The sequence below is a fragment of the Trichosurus vulpecula genome, chromosome 2 (genome assembly GCF_011100635.1).
Source record: "Trichosurus vulpecula isolate mTriVul1 chromosome 2, mTriVul1.pri, whole genome shotgun sequence".
NCBI lineage: Eukaryota > Metazoa > Chordata > Mammalia > Diprotodontia > Phalangeridae > Trichosurus > Trichosurus vulpecula.
In genome coordinates, this window is record NC_050574.1 from 53,800,560 (window position 1) to 53,811,616 (window position 11,057).

General features: G+C 48.1%; 1 protein-coding gene across 1 annotated transcript; it reads right to left on the reverse strand.

Annotated features, from left to right (window-relative positions):
* Positions 1–1,055: 1,055 nt before the first annotated feature.
* On the reverse strand, positions 1,056–9,573 carry MUL1 (mitochondrial E3 ubiquitin protein ligase 1). The gene is made up of 4 exons (XM_036746979.1): positions 9,349–9,573; positions 5,088–5,175; positions 4,313–4,433; positions 1,056–1,962 (listed from the first exon to the last, which is right to left on the reverse strand). The coding sequence occupies exons 1-4, from the start codon at positions 9,466–9,468 to the stop codon at positions 1,233–1,235; spliced, it is 1,059 nt and encodes a 352-aa protein (XP_036602874.1). The 5' UTR covers positions 9,469–9,573; the 3' UTR covers positions 1,056–1,232.
* Positions 9,574–11,057: the final 1,484 nt, after the last annotated feature.

Sequence of the window (11,057 nt, forward strand, 5' to 3'; positions counted from 1 at the left end):
ACCCATGGGACAGTCTCACTTTGGGGAAGGGGGAATCAAGTATGAACTTGGTGCTGCCATCCTCCTGAGGGGTGAAAGAGGCTCCCAGACTCAGGAGGCTAATGCAGTCTGAAGCACTTTCCATCTTCCCCTAAAAGAGAGGCAACACCCAATCATTCCCTGGCTCTGAAAGGTCTTAAGATTCCCAGCTTAAATTCGGAGCACAGGGATCCTGCTGTCTTCTCCAGTGGGCATGGCTGCCATTTACACATCAGTTCCTGCTAAGAAGGCAGTGGGTACGCTGAGGGGGAGGCAGCCAAAAGGGGACATGAAGAGGAATTTAGAAATCCAGGCCTGACTTTCATTATCACCAATAAGATTGATTAGCTTTCACCCCTAAAGTCCCCTTCAAGTTCCTGCCTACCATGCCGAGGGGTAGAAGGCAAAGGACAAATTAAGTTTGCTTCCTTACTTCTCCAAATGCCTGTACAAACACATCCCCCTTTTGGGTTGATGAACGGGATGAGGCGGAAGGAAAGCCTATCAACGTATCATTTCCTAGCAATTCTGGTTAAAATCATTGAACAATATACAAGTGGTGGAGCAGAAAAAAAACCAGGCCTAGTAGCAGCTGGCAGCTCCTGTTTTGACCCCAGGCTTTTCCTGAGGCACATCTGAAAAACCCAACCCCCACTCACTATCTGTTTTCCCTTTTCTCCTGCTGGGATAACTGGGTCACTGAACCCAGGCTGTGTCCTAAACCAATGGTGATCACACAACTCGTTTGGCATTATGCTGGAAAAAATCTCAGATATAAGTGAGGAAGAGAACCGATTATGAGGTTAAGGGGTCTAGTGAATTGTCTCTTTCAAACACACACACACACACACACATGCACACGCATGCACACTCACTCACGCACACACACACACAGGCACGCATGCGTGCACACGAACCCCCAGGTCTGAAAAATGGCAGAAAAGACGCAGTTAGCTTTGCTACATACACATACACCCACCCAGTAGATGGCCCTTTGGCTCTCCTGCTTCTTGATTTAAAGCATAATCCCAAAGGCCTCAGTGTCCAATCTCTGCTGCTGTATTTAAGAGATCAGGACGTTTTCTTCTCTCTCCCTCCCACCCCCTGATGATGCCTAGTGGTTATAAGTGGTCACCACCAGACCATCTCTCTAGGGGACTGGTAAAATCCATTGAAAAGGAGAACCGTTTCCACTATAAACTCCACATCCTCAGTTAGCTGTTATACAAAGGAACTACCCGGACAATCTCCTGTCTACAAATAGGGCACTTCTTTGGTTCGGGCAAGGCCCGGTAGCATTCGCTGCATGAGCAGACGTGACCGCACTCCAGAAAGACACACGACTTGATGTTGCTCAGACACACGACACAGGCATTTTTTAAAATCTCCCTGTCCTCGGCACTAGCTGCCCTCAGGAGCCGGGCCTCATGCAGCCGGAACTCCTCCTGCATCTGCTTCATCCGCCGCCGCTCTCGCCGATGCAGGTACTGCTTGCGCAAGATGAAGAAGAGGGTGGCACAGGTCGCAAAGCCAAAGATGACTGTCAGGATTTTCCAGAGCTTGACGCTAGACTCTTGCCTCTGCAGGAGGGTATCAAAATCCTGGCTGCTCAGGTAGTACTGGAGGCCCTGTTTGGGGGGCTGCAGACGGATGGAATTGTTGTCTAGAACCAGCTCCCCCACACCAGTGATGGTGGCCCCCACCTTGAGCATCTCCTCTGTCTCCTGGATGCCTTTGGGCCGCTCCCCACTGATGTAGTGACCGATCACATCAGTAAAGGACTGGATTGTAGGGTGGAACTTCTCATACACCGTTTCTAAGCCAAGATCAGCTGAGTCCAGGGGCTTCAGCACTCGAACCGCCACACCTGTGCCTTCTTCATGGGGCACCAGGTCAAAGGGCACTGTATTTGTTCTCTGGTGGATGATTTTTTCACAGTCATTCCTGGATGAGGAGAATAAGAACATAAGACAGAGGGCAGAAAACACCAAAATCCTAAGCAAAGGAGAACACTGAAAGTCAGAAGATGAATTTGTGAATTCCGGTTACCATGCATTTGATTATATGTGACTCCCAAACTTTTTCAGCCAATGGGTTGCTTGAGCAGGGCAAAGGGCCCCAAAATATTTCCTGTTCTCTTTGCCATGGTTTTTTTTTTTCTTTAATCCATCAGAATCCAATGGGAAAATATTTTCTGTCACACAAGGAAAGAGCCTTCTATTAAATATTTAAATTACCAATTTATGCCAGATAAGAATGTGTAGAAATAATACTACACAATTTAGGGCAACAAGAGACAACACTAAGAATAAATGATTTAAATGGATGATTTGCAAAACTATAAAATCCAAAAGATGGGATCCTCTCTAAACTCAACTTCGTCTCTCCCCCAATGGCAAGCACAGTGCTCTGCACACAATAGGGCCTTAATAAATGTCTGGGATTTGATTAAATTGCATGGATTTGATACTGGAAAAAAACTGAAAGGAGGATTTCCTGACTGAAACAATACTGTAGACCAGGAAAAGATTCAACTTCTCTACTGTCCTCCTCCACTTTGGTATGAGGGCTATTAGACAAGGAAAGGAGGCCTGATCTGAGAATAGGGCAGGGAGAGGGAAATGTGGAGGAAAAAAAGAGTCTGAGGATAAAAGGGAAGAAGAAAAATCATCAGTGACATGAGCTCACATTTCTGCTGTGCTTTATGCTTCAGAGAGCTCTCTCCTCACAACTCTAGGAAGCAGGCAGTGGAAGTATACCAAACCTGCACTCATAGGGCTGCTGTGAGGAAAGCATTCTGCAAACTTTAAATCGCTGGAGAAATACCCCATGATGCCCTCTTGTGTCAAGGAAGCGTGGCCTGGAGGAGAGAGGGCTGGGCTTGGATTACAAAAGACCTGGACTCAACCGCTTCCCATGCTTCCCATGCTTGCTTCAGCAAGGCAGGTAATACGAGGTGTCAGGCAACTCCCTAAAATATCACTGACTCCAGAGCAGACCAGCTGCAATCTGGCTTGGAAGAGTTCCCATGAAATGGATGATTCATCTCCCTCTCTAAGCTTACCTTATCCCTACTTTGTGTTTCCTACATACCTAGAGAAGTAAACACCATCTCCCTCCTAGAATGTAAATGCCCTGAGGGCTGGGCCTACTCCCCTCCTCCTCCAACGACCTAGCACAGGGCCTGAACCTTTCATAAAAGCACTGTCTGATATTCCTCCTTTTACTGGTGGTTTGTTTGCTTGGTTTTGTTTTTGGAGGGGGGAAGGCAAGGCAATTGGGGTTAAGTGACTTGCCCAAGGTCACACAGCTAGTTAAGTGTGTCAAGTGTCTGAGGCCGAATTTGAACTCAGGTCCTCCCAACTCCAGGGCCGGCGCTGTACTCGCTGCGCCACCCAGCTGCCCCAATATTCCTCCTTTTAAAAAAATGATTTCCTTAACATCCAGATCTAATCAGGTCTGCCCCCACACCCAACAAAATAAATTCCAACTGTTCCCTATTACTTGTAGGATCAAATGTGAAGCCCTCTGTCTGGTGCCCAAAGCCCTTCCCACCTGGGCCCCTTGCTATCTTGCTAGCCTTCTTCTACATTACTCCCCTCCGAACCCTCCCCTTTATTGTCCATCCCTACTGGCCTACCTGCTGCCCCCCATGTGTCTGTCTCTGCACTGGCTCACCCCTTCCTCACCTCCATCTCTTCAGAATCCCTGGCTCAGGTGCCATCATCTGTAGGAAGCCTTTCCCAGGATCCTCAGTGCCTAGTGCCCGGCCCCATAAGATTACCTTGGAAGTACTCCATGTACACCCCACACAAGCACACATTGCCTCTACTATCAGAACAGAGGTTCTGTGAGGGCATGAATTATTTTTATATTTTGTATCCCCAGTTCTTAGCACACTGACTGGCATGCAGTGGGGGCCTAATAATTGTTTATCAATAAAAAAGAGGAAACTGAGGGTCAGAGAGGTTAAATGGCATATTCCTTGCCCAGCATCCCAGACCTCCTAAGTGCTGGAACTGGAACAAGAGGCCAGATCTTCTGACCCTAGGAGAGCAGGTTTCTGGACCCTGGGTAGTAAGGGTTTTGTGCACCAGTAAACATTTCCTACAGAGGGACGCCTAGGAACTCCTGGTTTAGGCAACACAAACTGTCACCTTGTTCCAGTAGTCACTTCTCTTTTCTTGAAGCTTCCTCATTTTACAAAGAGAGTAACGTGACATGAATCAAGACCCAGGAATCCAGCAGAGAGAGACCACCAAAAAGCTCCTAAGCAGCAGGGGAAGGTACACACCAGAGGTGGGTTGTTCGATTCCACACCATCTTGTGCTCCTGGAGGGTCAGTCTCTGAATCACTCCTTTGCAGTTCTCCACAAACTGGCTGTTAAGGGTTTCCTTTACAGAACGCACAGCTCCTGAAGGGGAAGAGAGATTCCTTAAGAACTGTCCTCCTGAGGAAAGCTTCTGCACGAAAAAAATCCACTTCCCCATTAAGTGGGGAAACCTATCTTTGCATTGACTCTCTGAAAAGGGCATAGAAGAGGGAAGTAACAAAAATGGAAAATACCAGAAGCCATTCCGCAGTGGATCCGTGGTCAAAGCGTATAATGTGAACGGTCTTCAAAAGAAGAAGCATAAACTATTAACAGCCGTGTGAAAGGCTGCTCCAAATCGCTAATGACAACAAAATACAAATCAAAATTTATCTCACTCTCGGCAAATTGGCAAAGACGTCAAAAGATGGAAACAGTAAGTGTTAGAGAGGATGCCAGAAAATAGGCACTTTAATTCACTGCTAGTGCAGCTGGGAATTGGTAAAATCTTTCTGAAGATAATTTGGAATTATGCTAACAAAGTGACCACAAAGTCCATCCTCTCCGATCCAGGATTTGCACTGCTAGGTAGACATCCCCAGAAGGGCAAAGATGAGGAGGGAGAAAGGACCTGTGCCCACTCTGGAGGGCTGGGAACAGGCTCTCTGGTCCTGTATTACATGCCCAGCCCCTCACCAAGGGCCACGTCGCCCACCCTTCTCCCTCCCACCAAACCCAGCCCATAAATGAGCATACCCTCAATGACAGCGTAAGGCACACACTTCCCAGGAGCATCAGAGAGAATACTCTTCAGATCTTCACCCAAGTGGATTTTTTTGGCTCCCTAGGGAGAAAAACGAGTTCAACGATCAATGTTATGACATATTCTATCAAACCCACTAATATTTAAAGAACAATAAATGTGGGTGAACTGGACAATGGAAAGCTTACATTTCTATTTCTCTCTAGAAAGGAGTGGTTGGGAACCCTCAAGGAGCGATAACAGAAAGTACCAAAAATGGAAATAGGGCGATGCCTCATTATCAGTTGAAAATACACCTAAGAATATTTTCTATAGAAATTAAGTACCTTCAAGAGTCAAAACTTTAAAGATTTTATCCATTTTTAAGTAAATCAGATACCCCCTGCCTGGTTAAATGGAGGGTATTGAACACTTAACCTTTTCCTGACAATTCAGTCGTCATTAGGACCATCCACGACTTTGCTGTGACACAGCGGTGCCCCCAGGCGTTCTCTCTTAGAAAATTTTCCAAGAGAACTTCCGTCCTGCTCCACCACAACACGGTACAAGTATTTTAAACGTCCTTGTGTGCAGATCATTCCTCCCCCAATCCTCCTTAGAATGCAATAACCCTGAGGGCAGAGATGCTCCATTTTCATCTCTAGCTCTCTCCCTCAGCACAGGGACCTGTACACATTAGGCATTTAACAAGTGTTTTCTCGAGGAGCTGAACCGCCTCTCCACACAACAGCCCCAGACTACTGAAGTCTGTGAGTCTCTTGGAGCTGTCCCTTATTTGTTGCTGTAAGAGACATGCATCGAATACTGAAGTCAAGAGGGTATAAAATTCTCCTTAGAACAAAATGCATGAGCTAATTTACTACATGAACTCTTTAACAGCTATTTGAGCTGCTCAGAGATCTTCTTTGCTTCCCTCCTGCTACGTAGTAGTTCGGTGGTAAAGTGGCTAGAGCACTGGGTCTAGAGTCAGGAAGATCTGAGTTCAAATCCAGCCTCAGACACTTACTAGCAGTATGACCCTGGGCAATCAATTAACATCCATCTGCCTCAGTTTCCTTAACTGTAATATGGGGATAATAACACCTGCCTCCCAGGGCTGCTGTGAGGACAGTTACAGTACAGCACTTAGTGCAGTGACTGGCACACAGCAGGCGCTGCATAAACGCTTATTCCCTGCTCCCCTCCTTTCCTACTGCTTCAGACAATAGGCGGCCAGATAACAGATTCCCAGCTCCGGGAGGCTTTCACACCGTATGGCCCCCTTCCATTCAAGTGGTTTCTATAATCGGTCTCCAAGCACCACAAGGGACGTACCAAAGTAAAAGACGCGTCCCTCCCTTAGGAGAGGCAACTGGACTTGCGACACAGTCAAAGCCCAGAAATGGGTTCAAATCCAGACTGACTGGCTGTGTGATCTTGGGCGGATCACTCTGCAGCTCCGGGCCTCAGTTTCCTCATCTGTAAAATGGGAGCGATTACACTTCCGCCTCAGAGTTGTGAGAGAAACGCCTCAAAGCGCTACATAAGCGCAGGGTTTTTATCGATCCTGGAAGAGCTGATAACCTCGATGAGGAAGCGGAGGCTGGGGCCTCGAGTGACCTGCCCAGGCTGGGTCTGAATTCAAGTCTTCCTGGTGCCAAGTCCAGAAGCCCACCCCACGCATCCTTCACTGCGCTACTGACCAAACGCTGCGTCAGGCAAAGGAGCCTGCGTGTTACGTGGCAAGTACGAGGCTGACGCGCTGCTGGAGAACACCCTCGTACCCGCCTCAGCATGCGGGGCGAGTCTCACGCCTGTTACAGGGAACCAAAGCCGATCTTGTCTTCTCTTCTCCCCTTTCCTAGACTACCTGCTAGACAAGGCCTGTCCATGGGGTCAGGATCGCCCTCCTCCTCCTCCTCCCATCTCCTATGGCCCTGTGCGTCAGGAAGGACTTGAACCCCAGTCTCCCGGCTCCAAGGCTCGCTCCCTACCCACTAGGCCAGGCATATCGGCGCCCTCGGGGAAAGTTCTTTGCTGATTTTTTAAGAAACAAACAAGGACCTGAACCCTCCCATAAGCAGTATACAATGGAAAGGGCCGTAGACGTGAAGCCCGCAAACCGCTGTTCCGCCGCTCAGTGCTGAAGAACCCTGGACCAGCCCCTCTCCCGGGCTGTGAAACGCCACGTTTGGACCAGAGCTCTGAGGCCTCTCCTAGGTCTAAACACACAGTCACTTCCCCAGTGAGGCCCTTCTCCTCTTTCCTCCCGCGCTGCTTTCTTCACCCCCTAATTCCCTGTACTCCTCACTGTCACTCAGCCTGTCCGCTGCCTAGATTCTTCTCTCTTCTTCCTCTTCCTAATAAATTTCCATTCACCTTCTGATCCCATTTTAATGTCACTTCCTCCATGAAGCCTTCCCTCCTTCTCCCCCATGGTAAGGACTTTGCCCTTTGACTTCACATAACACTTCATTTCGACCTCTGTAAGGTATCGATTTACTTTTCCCTGAATCATTTCCATTTGTTTTGCAGGACAGAAGACAACGAAAAGCAAGAGGAACAAATTACATCTTAGCAAAGACTCCATAATGACCAATGGATTAACTACACTTCCTTACTGATGTATATCATAGTCATTTCTGGAATTCCACCACTCCAAATGACTCCTTCTCTCTGGCAAAAAAAAAAAAATTCATTCTAAGGTATTTATCACATAATGATGTGTATTACAGCTTTCTGTCTTAAGTCCTCAGTAGACTGTAAGGCAGGACCTTGTGTGTCTAAACTTTGTAAGTCCTTCTGCCCTGAGAACACAAATATATAATAAGTATTACACTGCATTTCTCAAGTATGTCTATTGCAAATTATTAATGCTCTTTAGGTAATCTTGAGGGAAAAATTTTCTAAGGTTTTTCTTCTTTATTCCTCCTATACATAAGAATAAAGTTGTATTTATTCTCCTTGGCCTCAGGAGGTAGCATGGCTGATGATAAAACCAGGTTCAAAAAGGGTTTAGAGAAATCCCTGAATTGTGGCTTCGGCTTCGTGCTGTGGCTTCGCTTACAGCAGGGACTTAGCAGACTGGAAGGTCCCACAACTCAAAGGTCACAAAGACCAAACCATGCGTGAAGAATGCCTGTCACCACAGCCAGGACAAAAGGTCATACAGACCCAGCCAGAGAACCTCCAGGGAGAGACAGCTCTCCTCATTAGCAAACTTCTCCTTTCAAGGGGGCCATCATCTGCCTCCCACAAACTTCTGCCCCTGGCCCACAGGATCAAGCAGAGAAACCCCTTTTCTAATACCTAAGGGCAGTTAGGACGCCCCATCTCCAGGCTTTCTCTCCCCTAGGCTACAACTCCGAGAACCAATCCTCCACCCACCCCGGTTCTGACTTCCTTCCCCATCCTGGGTGTCTGTTTGGCAACTTCCTTCCCAAAAGCTGGCACCTAGAACTGATCGCAGAACCTCGGTGGCCCGACTACAGGGAACAATAGAATTATCACCTTCCTACCTATCAATGAACATTTATTAAGTGCCTACTATGTACAGGGATGCAAAAAGAGGTAAAAGACAGTCCTTGCCCTCAAGCAGTTTACCATCTAAAGAGGAAAACAACAAACAAAATGTAAACAAACCTGGCGTGAATAGACAGACAGATATGGATGGAGGCAGAGAGAGGCACAGACAGACAGAGACAGAGACAGAGAGAAATCAAATAAGATAGGATAGAGAAAGAGGTAAGTAGGTAGACAGAGATGGATAGAAAGTACCGGCTAGATAGGTAAATAGATATAAATGAATGACAAATAGGTAAAAATATATATAATGGATGAGTATATAAGTTAATATATAGACATATAGATGGACAGCTAGACGGAGATAAACAGATATAGACTGACAGAGAGAGATAGGTAGATATAGATGGATGGATGTATAGGGAGACAGACATCTCTACTCCTGCCTCTCTTAATGAAGCCTAAAAATCAGTCGTTTTCGTTGACTCATATTGAGTCTGCGGTCCACTAAGCCCCCCAGATCTCGATGGTAAGAGGTGGTGGAGGAGGAAGGGGAGGACGCCTTGGGACAGGGCTTAGGTCCTCAGCGGCCTCGGTCACTTTGGATTGTTTGCTGGGGGAAGGGGAGAGGGATACCAGGCAGGGGGGCGGGGCCTAAGGTTAGGGGACTCCGACGAGGCTGTGGTGGTGTAGGGTCAGGAGCCACATCCGGCCCGGGGTCCGAGTCCCGGTCCGCGGCGCGCACCGACTGACCTTGAGCTCGCGGGCTGCCTGGACCTTGTGCCGGTACACGGAGTACAGGGCGGCGGCCACGGCCGAGCTAGTGCCCAGCAGGATGAGCTGGACCGCCGAGGGCCGTCCGCCGGTGTCCATGGCGCCTGCTCTGCGGCCTCCGCCGGGCCAACGCCGCCGCCCTCAGCCCGCGCCGGAACCATAGAGACGCGCAGGCGGTGGCAGCCAGAGGGACCGGAAGGGGATAAACCGGAAGAGGAGGGACCGGAAGGGGAGAGACCGGAAGGGAAAAGAACGGTCTTCTTCCCCCCGCGCTCCGAAACTCAGACTTTAGTATCCGTGGTGGGGCCGAGTTGGTCTCCTCTCTCCCAGTCACATTCGTCCCCAACCCTCTCCCCTGCCACGGCCACGTTCTTATTCTCTTTCTGTCTCTCTTTTTCTCTCTCCCCCTCCCTCCCCATCTCTCTGTCTCTCTCTTTTTCTCCCCATGTCTGTCTCTCCATCTCTTCTCTCTCCCTCTCTCTCCCCCTCCCCTCTCTCTCTCTCTCTCTCTCTCCCTCTCTCTCTCTCTCTCTCTCTCTCTCTCTCCCCTCTCCCTCCCCCCTCCCTCTCTCCCTCTCCCCCTCCTTCCCTCTCTCCCCCCCTCCTTCACTCTCCCTCCCTCTGTCCCTCTCCCTCTCTCTCCCTCTCCCCCTCCTTCCCTCTCTCCCCCCCTCCTTCCCTCTCTCCCCCCCTCCTTCTCTCTCTCCCCCCTCTCTCCCTCCTTCTCTCTCTCTCTGTCCCTTTCTCCCTCTTCCTCTCTCTCCCCCACCCCATCTCTTCTTCATGTATATATGTGTGTATGTATATACATACACATATTTACTACAACATAGAATTATGGAGGTAAAAACCCTAGGTTTTATTATTATGCTAAAAGCATAAGTTCAAGCCTCAGAGAAAACCTGATCATTAGGCTTCTAACAAGGCTTCTTACAGGCAAAATTATGTCGGTATCAGGGAAATGATCCTTTTACACTACACAATCTTGTACCTTCCATAGAAGTTAAGAGAAGATGGATCCATAATGCCATATGGCCTTTGATGTCATAAAAGTTGAACAAACTTAAACTGTTCCCCAAGGAAATAAACTTCATCAAATAAACTCTGTGAGTAAACAAAGTCAGGTTACGGATTAAACTACATTTAGAAGGTTCACAAATAGGCTGACTGAGGAGAATTTACAGGTCACCAGAGACACTGGAGATTCTTTCTCTGGCTTCTTATCCAAGAAATGCTTACGGCTCTTAAGTAAATTTTTACATCCCAAGGGACAGGTTTTGATCAGTTAAGGATAATATTAACCAAAAGCTGCAGGAGGAACAAAAAGAAATCAAAAATTCCCATAAGAAGAATAAGGTATAAGAAGACTGCAAAAATTGGAGGGGGGCTAGGTTATGAAGAACTTTGAAGACGTGTCGAGGGGTCTGTCTGACTGAAGGCTCCCCAAGAGCAGGAATTGTCTCCTGATAAAGAAGAGCAAGAGCTGTCTTCCTCAGACTGGGCACCCCCTGGAAGCGGGCATTGTGTATCTCCCACCAGTTTGGGGAGGCCCCTAAAGTCAGGGGCTTTGTTTTCCTCACTGCTTCCTCAAAACTAGGAAGATCTCACTGGACATTTCTATCACATCAAAGATGTGTGGGATGATGACTACCAAATCAAAAACCCAGAGTCTGACTCAGAGGTCAGAA